The sequence below is a fragment of the Channa argus genome, chromosome 17 (assembly GCF_033026475.1).
Source record: "Channa argus isolate prfri chromosome 17, Channa argus male v1.0, whole genome shotgun sequence".
Lineage (NCBI taxonomy): Eukaryota > Metazoa > Chordata > Actinopteri > Anabantiformes > Channidae > Channa > Channa argus.
The window spans coordinates 3,516,241-3,533,151 of record NC_090213.1 but is presented as its reverse complement, the minus strand read 5'-3'; the positions used below and the strand labels follow the sequence as shown (position 1 = coordinate 3,533,151).

Genomic DNA, 16,911 nt, shown 5'->3' with positions numbered 1-16,911 from the left:
CTTGTTTGCTTGCAAGGGGGTCGACGGTATCCGAGCACAGTGGGAAACTGAATGGGTCACATCGAGGAGAAGACCAGTGGAAGACGGTCCACAATCAAATGTTTCCAAAAACTTACAAAAACATGGTTTGCAGACCCACAAGCTACAAAAATTTGTTATTGTCTCTGTTATTGTCTGTTTACAGCACATATTGATAGATTCTGAATTATAAATCAAGTTTATTCTCATCCCCCAGTGAAGCAAATAACTTTGAACTCTGTCTTTATGGCGCTGAGCTCCAGTTTAAATATGTCTCTTGACTTGTCTTTGTTGTGAGACCACCAGCTTGCCCCATATTTATGTCCATTCAGTTTAATATTAAGATCCAGTTACCAACAGGTTCTTATTTATTTTTATTTTTACACTGGCTCTTGTGGCTTAGTGACACATCACATTTAAAATGGAACAACTCCCAACTGGACACGTTTTTAAAAGGGTGGCAAGTTAAAAAAGAGAACATTTAAGTATAGATTTTATGAATCATAACAATTTCAACCAATTTATAATAAAACCCAATTTGATTCACATCATTTGATGTCATCAGAACCTCACAACTAAGTGGTTTCCACATTTCAGACTGCACTGAAAGGAAACACTCCAGCCTGTACATTTGAATTTATATGGTGTAGTGGACATTTTGTCCCTGAAGTTGATGTGCTGGAACCCTAAGAATTTAGGGGACTTGAGAGACGAGTCTATCAAAATGGCTGGCCAAGGCTCGCTGATGCACGCGGAGAGCAAAGGCTGATCTGTGTAGTGTGAATCGTTAGAAGAGCTGCTAGAGCTCAAATTGCGGAAAAGGTTAATGCTGGTACCGATGGGAAATCGGCTTATGTTTGGGGCTGCGTGGCTTCAGACCAGTCAGAGTGCCCACGCCAACCCGTGTCCACCGCCAAAAGTGACCACAATGACCATGTGAGCATCAGAACTGATCTGCAGAGCAACGGGAGAAGGTGGCCTGGACTGATAAATCACGTTTTAAGTATCGGGCTTTCATCAGAAACTGCTCTGAGTTCCTCCAGGACAAAGGTCATTTGTGTAGCCTGCTTACGTTGAGGTGCCAATGGCCTCAAACAGGGCTGGTTGCCTTATGTCACTAGGATCCCGTCGGAGGTATAAGAGTTCATATAAACATTGTCATTCGAGTCGTGTTACTGACCACCCGAGTAATCCCCTGCCACACCCTGACTTTCCAATGCGCTGGCAGTTTAGGTGGTAACCCAAGTTAGACCAAACTGAGGAGCTAAAAATAACAACAGTCAACAGTCCGGCCACTGTGGGACCAAGACAGGGGCCATGGGAGGGTCTTTACAGTGGACTAAGACAGGCTGGCAGAGGGGTAAAGGGATGGACTGCATAAGAGTTGGAGTAAAAGACTAGTTCAGAATTGAAGAACAAAGGCCTAGAGTATCCCCAGCTTTGTATTTTTGGAAGCTTGTTATCCTCTTTTGTCTGTTCTGACACTTTCCCAACCGGAGGTGATGAACTTTACTCTTGGATTTAAGACCCCGTCAGCAGGCAGCTCCGGGCCTGGTGCTGCCAGCGGAGTCACCATGGAGAACCTGGAGAAGCAGCTGATCTGCCCCGTGTGCCTGGAGATGTTCTCTAAACCAGTGGTCATCCTGCCCTGTCAGCACAACCTCTGCCGCAAATGTGCCAGCGACATCTTCCAGGTGAGACTGAGTGCAGACAGGAAAGAAAGCAGCAGCACTGAGAGTTTAGGTGTTAACGGGGAAAAAGGTGATTCTCTTTCTCAGAACAAGGCACAGCTGTAAAATTGCAAGATGGTGGAAGATGCACAAGATAGTATAGTTGAATACAGCAAAATAAAAGTACTTTATTATAAGTAAAAGTTGCTTGTTTACATTTCTTCTTTAAAGTGCTTGTCACCTGATGTGGAGCTAGTTTTAACTACTTTATGCGCATTTAACTGATTGCTGCCATCAAATTCAAAAAGCTCTTATTTTCCCTGAAATGGTCAAATGTCTCGGTTTCAACATCTGCTACGTTGTTTATCTTCTACTGTGAAAAAATATGGTTGATGAGGTTTGGAAATCATTACATTCTGGTTTTATTGACGTTTTCACTAACTTTTTTGGAACTGGGGTACCGTGGACAGAATGTACAGGGGGAAGTACTTTGGACAAATGGACCAGTCTGTTAGATGGACACAGTCCAATGTTAGTATGTGCAGGAGGGACGAGGGGAGATGAGCGAGGGGTGGGTGGCTGGCAGAGTTCAGTAATGTAACAGCTGTGGGAAAGAAGCTCCTCCTGAGTCTGGGGGTTTTAGTGCGAAGGCTCCCAAAGTGTCTCCTGGAGGGCGGGAGCTTAAACAGAGCTTGGCCCTTTTGATGCCCCCCCACCCCTCACATTTGGCCTGTGCATCACCTGATGTTTGACACTTGATCTAATCAGATGATTTTACCTGAGGTGACACACTGTTTTCTCTCTGCCTCGTGTCTCTCCCCAGTCGTCCAGCTCCCTGTGGCAGTCCTGCAGCTCCTCTGGCATCGCCGACAGTGGCGGCCGTTTCCGCTGTCCATCGTGTCGCCACGAGGTGATGCTCGGCCGGCATGGAGTGTACGGTCTGCAGAGAAACCGGCTGGTGGAGAACATCATAGACATCTACAGACAGCAGGAGTCCTCCAGGCGAGTGGAGAAACCCGTCATGTTGTCCCGCAGTATCACAATGCGTTAAGTGGTTTATAATGTGGAACAATGTTGTTCTAAGCTTTTGGTGTTTATTATTGGACCTGTTGACTCAAACTGCTCCTGCAGAAACAGATATTGAATAGTTTAAATCTATTGTTATGATACATGGCAACACAAAACACAAAGTTTTACCAGCGGAAGTTGTAATTCTTGACAAGTACTGTGTCTCACTAAACACATTTATCCATTTGTTGAGCATCTATGATATTAACACGTAATCAGTAGATTAAAAAGCACCGTAATGTCGTTAAAATCTAAACTTTGGGCTTTTTTTAATGTCTCAAAAGACACAAAAGACTTCAGTGTTGCCATTTTATTTGGACGAGAGAGGTCACTCTGCTGTCTGGGGTCACTGTGAAAGCCAAGGACACAGTTGTCCTAGTCGTCACGTTTGTCTGGGCCATTTTTTTTGCTTTTGGCATTTTCAAGTTATTATTTCATTCAGAGAGATTTTTCTTTTTTTTTTTGTGGAAAGTAGAAAACAGTTTTGTCTATGTATTACATGTAGCACTTTAAACTATATTGTCAATTATGATCTGTTGATGATCTGTTCATATTTAGTCCACGGGCACAGTTACAGTACAGTTACATTAAGAATCACTTATCTGGAATGATGCTAAACTTCCCATGTGTGTTCCACATACCTGTTTATTTTAGAGAATATAATTCAATTCAAACCGAACAGCCAAACCACATCCCATAATGTCAGTATATTTTTCACTGCATTTACATGTCATCACATGAAAGCTTCAGTGAGAAGCTGTGGACTCTGAGCTAAGAAATGGCCTGTGGATGTAACGTGAGTCTCTGCCAACAGAGAGCAGTGTTGCTTTACACTTTACAGGTTTCCAGAGTTTGTTTTTTCCTCTTTTCCATTACCGACAAAAATGACAATATAGTTTACAGTAATACGTATCCCATAGTATGAATGCACCTTTTTAGCAGATAAATATATATTTGTGACTTTTTGTATCCTGCTCTGAAACATGTGCAGCCTCTTCGTTTAGAGTCTTTTCCACACACACAGAAAAATGTTTTATTTGCAGTCTGATGCATTTTTTCTAAAATCCTGCTGTTTGCACATAAAAGCATCAAATCCGTAAAATCTGTCCAAACAACTCAAAGGCAACTGTTTATTTTGCAGTGAATGTGATGCACTTGTGATAACGGATCCTTTTACTGCGGTTTCACTGCAGCTGTTTTTATTTTATTTTCGATGTTAACATAAGAATTAGAGTAGAGATTGAAAAGTTTGTTATTAGTTTGGCGGAATTTAAGCTTTCGGAAGCTGCAAAGTGTTGCAGTAAAGCAGCTAATAATTTAATAATTCAAAGGCTTCTGTGAAAATGAAGTTGTGCAGCCTTTTCAGTTCATGTGACTCAGTTTCATATTTGTGCAGACTTAACTACAACTCTACACTGATATTTGGTGTCATCAAGCGTAGATTTGTCACGTTCGCTCCAAAATAGAAGCTAAATGAGTCAGTGCTGATGAGCAGAGATGTTGGCCTTCATTAGAGGCAGAAGGACAGGAGTCCCCTCATTATCTGGGTGGGCTGAAATAGATGTGGTTGTTCACGAATGTTTTGTAACTTTGCAGTTTCTCATCACTTTAATTAATCATCACCCTTCCTGTCAGAGACGCCTACGTCAGAAGACAAAAGAACATTTGTTGTGTAAAATTTGGCCGCGATTAAATAGCCGTTGCTTTTTTTAGACGCGCCGCAGTGCCGATGCCAACCCCTGTCACAACAGCATCCAGGTACCAGTGTTGACTTTCGTGTCCTTTTGAAAAGGCAGGTTTTGGCAAGTGCTTATGTGGCTGTTCATTTCTTAAGTGTTTGGCAGGGAAAGGAACATTCCTTTACACACTGGCAGTGACAAATCTAGAAGGAAAACAGAGTAAGGTACCACAAAAGCATGGGAAATATAGATTCATGATGTCCTTCAGGGGAGACTGAGCGACAGGCGAAGCAGTAACATCAAGCTCAGCCAAACCCTAAATGCAGCTCCTCCATCATCAACTGACGTCAAAACACGTCAGCGAAAACAGTCAAAGTAAACTGAAGGTGCTTCGTCAATGCAGGGAGATCGTCGCCAGGTCTCGTGGCCACTTTGCCACTTGTGCATGGAGATGAGATTAAAGACTGGCCCTTTGCTTCAGGGGCACTAAGTGCATGGAAATGATGGCAGACGGCCAACACGTCTGCACTCCTTCATTTATCTGGTGGAAGAACAAAAGCTCCACCTCCGGAGTTAAACCACAAGCAAAACTTGGTTTTCCTGACTTCAGATCATACTACACGCTGACCACCATGTGTGTGTATTCACAATTATGTTGTCATATGTGTGAATGTAATGACCTCAGCAATGAGAAGGTTGGTTCTTACATTAGTTTTTACAGTAGCACAGAATGGAACAGACATGAAAGTTTGGGGAACAACGTTATCAACAACCACCTATTTCCTGTTGGTGCTCCTTCACAATAAAAGCACTCCAATTTATTAGTTGTAGAAAACACATTTGTTTTAATAGGAGTTCAGAGAAGGACGTTAGGAAGAGAAACGGACACAGCGAGGCCGTCGTCAGAAACAAAATACTGTATATCTGTGGTGCAGCAGCATCATCAATGGCACTTTATCGCATGCTTGGTATCACTCAGTAAGAAGTGCAGCTGCTGGTTTACTCACCACTAACATGTAGGCTGTTTTGTATTGTGTGTGTTAGCGTACTTTTCCAGTTTCTATCATGTTTAGCAGGCAAAAAATTCACTCGATATTGGATCTTGATGCAATTGTAGATGATGACATGGCACCTGCCAGACACTGTGCGCTCAGTTCAGTTCATTGCAAACTGCAACATCCCCACTAGATGCCACTGAGTCTCGAAGTAAACCTACTAAATCTAACACTTCTAAAAAATGACTAACAGAAGCCTGTAATTAAACCTTTGAAGATCCATTCACACCTTTTTTTCATTTGGTTTGTTTGTTTTGTCTCTTCCAGGCTTGTGAACATCAAGTTAGAGCAGCAGCAGCAGCAGCTGATGTGTGAGGAACACGAGGAGGAGAAGATCAACATCTACTGTCTGTCCTGTCAGACCCCGACCTGCTCCATGTGTAAAGTGTTCGGGCAGCACAAAGACTGCGACGTGGCTCCGCTCACCAGCGTCTACATGAGGCACAAGGTAAAGAAATCGGGTCACTGTTGGTGCTGGCAGGCGTTTGAGGATCCGTGCACGCACCCAGCCGATGCTGCAGCTTGTTTAAAGGTCAAAAGACCATGGAGGGCGTATGGAGGGGTCCAATTTTTAAACATTTCCTATGTCAAACGATTTCCCCCCATTTCCTGTTTCTATTTCCAAATCTCCCTGCTATTTCTGTTTACTTTCGTCTTTGGATCCCAAGACAACACAAAGTAAGAAGTGCACTGACCTACCAGTGAAATGTCACAGTGCACTGCACAAAAGCAGAACACACCTACACACACAGCTGCTTATGTGTCCACCTAAAGGTCAGCTACAGTATGATCAGGCCGCGTTTCAAGCACAATCCCATGCGAACCTCAGATGCCACGTCTCATTTGGCCACGTGCTTTTTGACACAAGTGCAGCCGTCGTCGCGCAGATGGAAGCAAAAAGCAGCGTCCGGCGTCTCGTGGAGCGTTTGGCTTCGTTGACATTTCAGCGCCGGGCTCCGCACCTCTCACTCCGTCTCTGAGTCACTCATCTGAATTTTAGATGAGGCAGAGCAAAGTTGTTGATCCTCCATCTTCATGCCAGAGTTAATCAACAAAAAGTAACAAAAGTGGGCGATTTGAGCTCATGAAGCGACAGTCACTGTGCAGGAGCTGCACCAAACTATTAAACATGTTCATGATACTCGAGCTGGTGACTCACGTTGTTGTGCTTTAGGCAGCGAGGAGCTTACTAATCGGAAAGTTCTCCGAGTTTGTAGCCAGAGAAATACACACAGTAACAGAAAGTCCTGCGTAGTAGTTGATGGCTGTTGGTACGTGGGGTTAAAATGAGATTTTATTGAAGAAGGAATTATGCAAATTGATTGACACTTGTTGGGGAGGGGGATCCCAAAGTCTAAAGCCACCGTGATATTTTCATGTAAACCCGGAAATGATGGGAAATTTCGAGGATTTGCAAGCACCGACTGTTAAGTGCTGTAAAATAAATGTGAAATATTAAAAAATCTGCATTATTCTTAAGTCCGAAGGTGCATTTAAGCAAATATGTGACACGGACCACGTTCAGTCCTCTGTGCAAAAGGTCAAAGGTTCCTGAGTTTCACTGCTTTGATTGAAGCTCGCAGTCTGCCGGCCACGTTTCAGGAAGCTTTTACAGCCCGCAGGTCTTCTCAAAAACCACAAACGGCAAGAACGAGCTGCTGCTTCTTCTCTTCGCAGTGCTCTTGCTGATTGGAGCCGTGCATCCTTTATTAGGGATGTCTGTCTGCGATGAAGCTGCTTTTTAATCTCTCGAGGAACAAAGCTCGGACGTATTGATCTTGTGATGGTGTGGTCACTCTGGCTCTGCCCGATCGTGGTTTTCATATGCTTTCCACTTCCCCTCTGATGGACACGTACTCACACAATGAGACACCGTGTCCTAGAAGCCTTTAGTCATGATTAGAGGAACAAATTGACGTCTGGCAGTTTTACTTAGTTCCGACGCCATGTTTGCCACTAATCACAGTGCTTCTCAGTCTGCAACGTTTGTAACCAGTCAAATCCATCAGCTGTCGGTGTTTAAAGGGATCAAGAATCTAAAGTCCTCATCATAATATCATCGCTGCCACAAATGAACTTAAACGGTTCAGAAATGGTGCAGAACTTTACATCTCATCATAAATACGTCACGTTTTCTTTATTGAACGTTTGGCTGTATGCAGAACACAGTGTGTAGGAAATAAACTGAACAAATGAATTAGACTAATTCATGTATTTATTGCGGGAAACAATTCAATCTTGCAAATCTCTGTGTGGTGAAAGTATGTGAAACTGTGCCTCTGGGGGCACTAACTTGATTTAACGACATTTTATTGGCCCTGCACATGGGTTTGGAAGGACTTAACCTCATTTCTCCCCGCAGAACACCTTCAACTTATGCATGTGACAGTGAATTAAGTGACAGTTACAGCCACTAGTTAGATTAGGTTTTATCCCTGGAGGACTGTCCCTGGCTAAAGTAACATCGGTGATGTTCTGAATGTTTGCAGACGGAGCTGACCGACGGCATCGCGGCCTTGGTGGCCAGTAACGACCACATCCAAGCGGTCATCTCCCACATGGAAGATATATGCCACACCATCGAGGTCAGACCATCCATTGAATTGAATTTTCCTTTGAAGGTTTTTAGTTTAAATGTGTGTTTCAAATGTAAAAAAATAAAAACTCAGTGGGAGGAATCATGTTAGTTTTCTTTAAATTTGACATGGATAATATGACTGGCAGCGCTGTACAGCTTAGCGGAAGCAGGTAAAAAGGGGAATATGTCTGTAAAAAGGATGTAATGTGGAACAGTGAGTATTTTTGCTGTAGACCGAAAACATTTGGGTTTGACATCAAAAGATGAATATGAATAATGTTTTTAGGGGCCAAAAATATTCCATTCAACTTTGTTGTGAATTGGTGCTATAAACAGAACAAAGTCCAGACCATAAAGATGCATAGAGAAACTCCCAAAGCAGCAGTAATTCCCTGGTAATACGACAGCTCCCCTGATGTGAAGCCATCTGAAGCCATAGTTACAGCTCTTCTCCTGTCCTCACGTGACCTTTGTACATTTAGTTACAGAGGCCATTTGTCTGATAAGCGAGTTTCTGCGGCCGCAGCATCAGGTCAGAGTAAAATGTTTGCAATGAATAAACAAATGAGAAATCGAATTTGTGCTTCAAATACACCTTCACGATATTCTAATGGAACACTGAAAGTCAATATGTGCTGACATAAGGTGGTGGGCTCGCTCATTATATAGCAACACGGCTCAAGATGGCTTCACTTCCGCTGACATGTCGTCCATCTTTACCTCCTGTTACACAGATCTATCTGCTGCTTATACCAAACTATTTTACTGTTATTACTTTAGAAGCTATTTGAATAGTAAGACATTGAGATCATTCACGCTGTTTCACTGTTATTACCACAATATTACAGCCATTAGCTCGTTGCTGTATGGTGAGGTTTTATCCCCAGTGTATCATAATATTACATAATGAAATATTAGCTGTTGTTAGTGTTGACAGTTTTCTTAATGTTTTACCTTCAGGTAAATTATAGAATAAATGCTTTGGTTGTTTTGTAACTAGAAATGGAAAAACATTCTATTTACATGTAATTAGGGGCCAAGGACTTTAACAGAGGTCTTATCGTTGTGCTGTCGTATTTCTCGCTTCATTTTTCTTTTCCCCTTTAGGACAATGGTCAGCGACAGCGGGAGCAGCTGGCCAACCATTTTGAAAGCCTGGTTGCCATCTTAGAGGAGCGTAAGCAGGAGCTGGTGGGCCAGATCACCAAAGAGCAAGACCACAAGCTCCAACACGTTCGGTCCCTCCTTCGTCATCACAGTGAACGCCTGGAGGCGGCGGGCGCGCTGGTGGAGTCGGCCATTCAGTCCATGGAGGAGCCTCACATGCCCTTGTTCATACAGGTGGGTGACGCCACACAACAAAGTGACGGTAAAGCGCCTGCGCTTTCCTCTGATCTGTTTCCGTGTATTGTCATGTACAGCTGACAGGCGAGAAAGTACATTTCAATCCCACCTCACCTCGCACTTCATGTGCTTCTCCACTTTCATTAAAATGTTGTCCACGTATTGACGTTTTCCCAATCGCCGGTTTCATTAGACAGGATGATCCATGCTCAGCAGTCCCCAGGCCACATCTCATCTGGGGTTAATGATCAAGTGCTTTATGTGCACAGCTGCACAGGAGCAGTAAGCCCAGCAGGATGCCCCCCACCCCCAGCCCCCAACTGAGGGCAGCCGGGTGGCTGGTTCTGCATACCTTAAGACTCAGATAGTATTGGGAAGCACATGATTTATTCATACAGCTGCAGTTAATAAAGAGCAGCCTCTTCAGTTGACTGTATCGATCAGCTGACTGATTACAGACACGTTGATGGTTAAAGCGTGTGGATAATGTCCATCTGCTGACTTCTAAATGACACGTGTCAAAAGACAAGTACAGCTCTGTACGTGCAGCACTTTAGCTAGTTACCGTGAGCTGGTGAGATGCATTGGGCAGCTACTTTTTCCTAATACTCCAACGTCTACAGCAGATAATTCAGTGTTATACTACATAAATGAGTCACAGTGCACAATGTGATCGACAAATGTTTTTAAAAGCTAAGTAAACTCCAGTCGAATGTGAGGATTTTGTGGGATTATTGAGAAATTCATTCAACACGAAGAGAGAAATGTTTAATAAGCAGAAAGCTGCTTTTTGCTCCTACAGTTTGATGTAAAAGTACCAACAAAAATGTCTTTTGACCGATGAATCCAAAAACACCTTTTTTATGCCGCTTCCATGACTATTGATCCTAAAGTCCTGTGTTACTGTTTGCATGTTGCACGGAACTTGACTACAATTAGCTATAAAAAATACAAAACTAAGAAAAATGTGTACAGCTGAATGTTCTAATTTATGTCTGAAAAAATAATTAAAAGTTGATGGCAGAGAGCTGGATGGCCCTTCCGTTGAGCCCCCCCATCCCCCCTTTGTCTCTCAATTGACGAGCAGGCGATTGCTAAATTCAGCCTCCTCTGTGCGTCACTGCCTCCACTGAGGGAAGTGTGTGTCTGAGCATCAGGTGTTGCTGTTTCATGCTCAGATTCATCCTCTGCCAAGGCAGGTGTGCGAGTAGATTCTTAGCGGAGGCAGGTAGTAAACGCCACGAGGCCGTTGCGACGGCAGATGGCAGCCTTTCTTAAAGCCGTGCACGACTTTACACGCTGCTGTGGCTGACAGATGTTGTTGGCACAAACTACTGAAGAACATTGTCACTAACTTTGTGTCTTTGATTCCTTTCTGTTGTCACTCCCCTCACAGAACGCCAGAGCCCTGCTGGAAAAGTAAGTCCAGTTCTGAGTCAGCATGAAAGTTTAGAGTGAGTGTGGTCAGAATTTAATTCCATTTGCTCCAGAAATCCTGATGATCCTTTGTTTGAGTATTTCCACATAATTAATGAGCAGAGTTACAAGTGACTTTGCAAATTCAAAAGGCTCAAGACTGATTAAGGAAATGAAACCAAACATTTTGTGGCTGATGTAACACTGAATATGTCAAGTCAGGTTTAATTGTAATGTAGTTTTTTTGCATGTCCACAGTGAGGTGAGGATTCAAATGTATATTCTGGAAAAATTGGTTTATTTTGTAATGTATCACCACATTCATAGGCTGTTCTGGTGTGTGATTCAGTTTTCGTCCATGAGTCTTCATTAACCATTCAGTTCAAATCTGTACTAATCTGCTGCATATAAACAAATGTAGACTGTGAGTAACCAGCTTTAATACAGAGCATGTAAATGCACAGATTTTACACCGTGGTTGAATTTAAAGCTGATGAATTTGTTAAGTTTGTTACTGTGACAAAATTCCAGGAAAATATATTACTTATTCATTTTGTTATCTAATGTGTCTGTGCAAGTAGAAGAGCAAATATGCTGAGTTTAGGAGAATTTTATGTGTAATATTTAGGTAACAAAGTAGTTGTGTATATGAGTTGAGTAGTTTGAACTAAGATCCTAAAGAGATGGATAAACACATTATTTTCAGTTTGTTTGTTAAAAATAACTTATGTATATTAAATTCGAATAATGGCTTATTCCTAACATTCTTTTTTTAAACAGAATAGGCAGTAGCCAGCGTCAGAGTCCTGGCCGTTCGGTGCTGCGTCATTTCGTTGCCTAAACACTTAACATAATGTTGTCAAGACATTGACAAACCAAACACATCTGTTCTGAGCGATGACATCACTGAGCGGCCCTGTGGGAATGACCAGAGACGTGTGTGTGTGTGTGTGTTTGGTTTGCTGATGGATTGAACCAATACTGGCCTTTTATTTACAATCAACATCAGTGACCTGTGAAATGGATGTTTGGCTGATTAAATATTCATTGTTACATTCATCACGGCTACACTGGCTGCACACTTAGAAGCCCTTCACCTGAAATGGGTCAAAGAAGCTGCTGCATGTGAAATCCACAAACTTTTAACAAGCAGCTTGTATTTGAAAAGAAGCTGAATTATTATCAGATGCACTTCTTTCTTTAAGGGCTGATTTGGAGCTGCTGAGATAAAAATGTGGAGGAATATGTTTAATACCCGAAGTGAAGTGTGATTATTTGTGACAGCATCACCCTAAACTGAACATTCTAATCTTGGTAATTTTCATGGCAGAGCTGTGGAGTTAGCTTGGGAATTTCTGTTAGAGACTTCATGTACTTTCTGTTGTGTTTTGACAGAATGGCAGTGATTGTAAGGTCCTCTGACGTGGAGCATCCGGAGCTCGGCTATGAGAGTATGAGCCACTACGTCATACACACCGACGATGTCGCAGACACGTTGAGGAACATCGACTTCTACCCAGGTTTGTACAGTAAAACAACGCAGAAGCTTTGGCTTCCAAATATGGGAAAGTGTGTGAGGCAGCAGAGGATCTGGGTCTGAAAGATCCTAATCAGTCACATTAGTGGGTACATTTACCATTTATTCATGTAAAAGCAGCAGTTTTCCAAACTGTAAAACACTAAGATGGTGTTAAAATTCCACCTACCACATGAATTCTAAACTGTGATTAATCAAACAATGGTTTAATCTTTACATTTAGTTATTTAGCAGATGTTTTTACCCAGATGTCGTTCGTTGGCAGACCGCAGCGGGCAGGAAGGGTTGTAGACTTGAATGAGTGAGTTGGGGTCAGCGGGAGCTGTCAAGTTAACCACCCTGTGAGCAAGAGACAGAGCTTTGACCCTGATGTGAGCAGCTTCATGTAGCCAGTGTAGAGATCTAAAGAGTGGTGTGACATGGGTCTTATTTGGCTGATTAAAAATGAGGCGAGCTGCTGTGTTTCGGATCATCTGCAAGGGTTTGATGGTGGACACCGGTGACCCCCATCAACTAAGCGTTGCAGTAATCAAGACGAGAAGTGACCAGCTCCTGTACAATGAGTTGGGTTGTATGTTCCGTGATGCAGGGTCTGATCTTCCTGATGTTGTAGAGGGCGAATCTGCATGTCCTAGAGACTGAGGCTCAGTTGGTCGTTGATGATGACCCCCAGATTTCTGGCCGATTTAGTGGGACAATCACTGTTGCTCCAGTGTTGGTGCTGATGTTGTGTTGCAGGTCTGGCTGGGAAGACAAGGTAAATGTCTTATATAGAGCTTTTCTACCCATTGGCACTCAAAGCACTTTACTCTGCTTCTTATTCAACCATTCACACTCACAATCACACACACACTGATGGCCAGCTGCTATGCAACACTCAGTGGTTCGTTGTCTTGCTCAAGGACACTTTGACATGTGATTAGAGGAGCTGGGAATTGAAACAGCAACTGGGATTTTGGCTCTACCTTCCTCTGCCACAGTTGCCCCTTTGGTCTCGGAGAGGTTGAGTTGAAGATGTGTCTCCATCATCCAGGCTGAGATGTCTGAGAAAAGGGCAGAAATGTGCAAGGAGACAGTGGAGACATCTGGTGGAAAGGACAGGAAGAGCTGTGTGTCATCAGCGTAGCAGTGAGAGGAAAGACCATGTGAGTGAATGATGGCATCTAGGGATGAAGTATAGATAGAAAAAGAAGAGGACCAACTGAGCCCTGTGGCTCCCCAGTAGAGAGGGTCTGAGAGTGAGGAAGATGCCCCCAGCAGGACACCTTGAAGGTTTGTAGTGATACGTAAGACTGAAGCCAGGCTAGAGTCAGAGTGTGGACAAGAGGATCTTGTGGTTCACAGTGTCAAAGGGTGATGATAGATCAAGCAGGATTAAGACAGAAGACTGACCTGTGGCTTTTGCAGCTTGAAGATATTCCACAACAGGCAGAGTGCAGTTTCTGTAGAGTGACCCCTCTTGAAGTCAGACTGGTTGCCATTGAGCAAGTTGTTTTTGGAAAGAAAGTCTGAGAGTAAATTGAAGACTTACCAGAGTAGAAATGGTTACTGTTTAGCAAAGTAGCGAAAAGGACGTGTATGTGGTGTCCTCGCTCGGTGGACTCGCTTGTCTTTACACCGTCGGTCTTCACACAAGGAGGGCTGACGCTCCAGCGGAACGGGCCCCTTATATACCGTCTCAATTGGCTACAGCCGAAACCGCCCCCTCGTAGAGACCAAACTCATTTGTGAGCCTTTGTTAAAGGACTTGTCCAAGGTGTGAACACTCAGTGACTGATTGCTGAGCTGGAACTACCACCAATAACAGATCAAATCTCCACTTCACCACAAGAGCTACACGTTCTACCTACAGATCTTAACTCTATTAAAACCAGACTAAAGCTACTTCTGAAACCAACAAACACACTTGTTCAGTAAATCTCCTGTTGTACTTTGGTGGTTGTCCTTTATCTGTTGTTTCACATCTGACACTAAACCACTTTTAATACTTAGAAATGTGGAAGCAGCATCTAACCCTAAACACATGACATCACACATTATGGTCACCGTATAATATTTCAAAGCACCAGGGATTGTTCCTCTAAGCATATTTCTCCATAATATTTATAAAACATCTACTATCAAATGTTCACCTTTTCTCAATTTCACTAGTTGTAGACTTGTCACCCACAAACAATCTCTCCAATAACAACATACAGGTGCTCAGCCAGTCATCACACACTTCCTGGTGTGTTCAGCCAATTATTACGTGTGACATCATCTGTACACACAGTATTCTGGTTCTCTCCACAGTCCTCAAACATGCATATTAGGTTCACTGGTGACTCGAAATTGTCCAAGGGTGAATAATTGTCTGTCTGTGTCTGCCCTGTCATAGACTGGTGACCTGTCCACAGAGGACCCTGCCTGCCACCCTGTGACCCCGTGCCCAGAAACACAGTTAACATGACGGATGGAAATTCTTTGAGAGACTAAAAGATCCAATGCAAAGTCTTTTTCTGTTGTGGATTCATCTTGTTGATGAACTGATCAGGGTTTGGCTTTGTCACAATGGGGTCAAAGTGCTCTGCTATGGGGGGAGGGGGCCCAAAGGACATTATTCAGATTGATCCTCTCACAGACACATATGAAACTCAAATCATCACAAATAAAATGCTTTCACATACACACACAACAGAATTTCAGCTGAACAGGAAGGTGTTAGAAAAACATGTGCATTTCAAAATAAAGGCTAATGTTCCTACTGATAACTGCAGCCTGCACGTAGCCTCACTGATGCTGCTGCTTCACTTTACCACATACTGGCCTCAGCAGACACAATCTGAACCCTGTCAGATGCAAAAACAAGCAGACAGCAGCCAACTGCTGCAACTCCAGCTGCAGACACAGCTACACAGCCATTTAGCATCCGTGTTCCCGACCCACCAGCCTCACAGCAGAAAAGAAGAAAATACCATGCAAATATTTCAGCCACAATGTTTGTTCATCTGATCCTCTTTAGTTTTCAAGGTCAAACTGTGATTTTTTTGAGCTGACAGGAAGTGAAGAGGATTGAAGGCTGTGGAGCAGTCAGTCAGTCAGTGCTTATTCTCATTAGCCTGTATTCTGAAAAGCAGCTTTCTTTTCAAACACCTTCCTGTTCCACTGACATTCTCTGGTGTGTGTGTGTGTGTGTGTGTGTGTGTGTGTGTGTGTGTGTGTGTGTGTGTGTGTGTGTGTGTATGTGTGCATGAGAGGTTTAAATAAATTGTATGAATGATTTGCACTAGTGTCTGAGAGCTTTTGGTGTGTGAGGTTTCAGTATAATGTATGAAAGATTTTCACATGTAAATATGACAGATTTTTTCAGTTTTGTATATCAACACATTTTAATGGTGTGTGTTTGTGTGTGTAAAAGCTTTGGAGTTGTGTATGTGTGGTTTTCAGCATAGTATGTGAATTATTTTAATTTCATATGAGTCAATAATTCTGAATAATGTCCTCTGGGACATCTCATACTCTGCAGCCTGGCCTCCTTTGTCTAATGTTTTCATGTCACATATTCAATAAAAAAATATACATTCAAATATGCTTCATCTTTTCTTTTCAGCTGTTTCCCTTTCAGGTGTCTCCACAGTGAATCATGTGTCTCCATCTAACCATGTCCTCTGCATCCTCTTCTCTCACACCAACTAACTTCATGTCCTCCCTCACTACATCCATAAATCTCCTCTTTGCTCTTCCTCTAGACCTCCTGCCTGGCAGCTCCAACCTCAGCATCCTTCTACTGATATATTCACAGTTTCTCCTCTGAACATGTCCAAACCACCTCAATCTGACTTTATCTCCAACACATCTAACATGATCTGTCCCTCTGATGTACAAGTGCTGATTAAATAATTAGAATATCTTCACAAAGTTGATGGATTTCGCTAATTCCAGTCAAGAAGTGAAACTTGTAGAATGTTTAAATTCATTCCACACAGACTGATATATTCCAAGTGTTTAATTCTTTTCATTGTGATGATTATAACTGACAACTAATGAAAACCCCAAATTCAGTAGCTCAGAAAATGACAATATTACTTAAGACCAATACAAAGAGGATTTTTCCACACTCTCATCAGCTAATTAACTTAAAACACCTGCAAAGGCCTTTAAATACTCTCTGTCTACTTCTGTAGGCTACACAATCATGAGGAAGACTGATGAGTTGACAGTTGTCCAAAAGACGACCATCGACACCTTGCACAAGGAGGGAAAGACATAAAAGCTTATTGCAAAAGAAGCTGTTCACAGAGCTGTGTCCAAGCACATTAATACATTAATACTCCTCTGTCACACCTACAGCACCTCATCTCATACATGTCCTGCACCTCTCCAGACGTCCTCATACAAAACCACAGCTCCTCTCTCTGCACCCTGTCATACACTTTCTGTAAACCTACCAAGACACAATGCAACTCCCTCTGACCTTCAACGCATACAGAGCCTATATTCTTATACTCAACTTTTAGGAGTTAATTTGATCAATAATATCTGATTAAAACCAAATCTACAAACATAA

The 16,911-nt window shown here is 42.7% G+C and overlaps 1 protein-coding gene across 2 annotated transcripts; it reads left to right on the top strand.

The window, feature by feature from the left end:
* The first annotated feature begins 67 nt into the window (after positions 1 to 67).
* Positions 68 to 15,931, top strand: trim54 (tripartite motif containing 54). Of its 2 annotated transcripts, XM_067481412.1 has the most exons (8): positions 298 to 1,712; positions 2,512 to 2,690; positions 5,758 to 5,938; positions 7,980 to 8,075; positions 9,176 to 9,409; positions 10,809 to 10,831; positions 12,224 to 12,348; positions 14,743 to 15,931. In XM_067481412.1, exons 1-8 carry the CDS (start codon positions 1,521 to 1,523, stop codon positions 14,748 to 14,750), a joined length of 1,038 nt encoding a protein of 345 aa, XP_067337513.1. In that variant the 5' UTR covers positions 298 to 1,520; the 3' UTR covers positions 14,751 to 15,931. The 2 variants fall into 2 exon arrangements, 1 of the variants encoding a protein (XP_067337513.1); XR_010911203.1 differs by lacking the exon at positions 10,809 to 10,831 and having other exon boundaries at positions 68 to 1,712.
* The last annotated feature ends 980 nt before the right edge of the window (positions 15,932 to 16,911 follow it).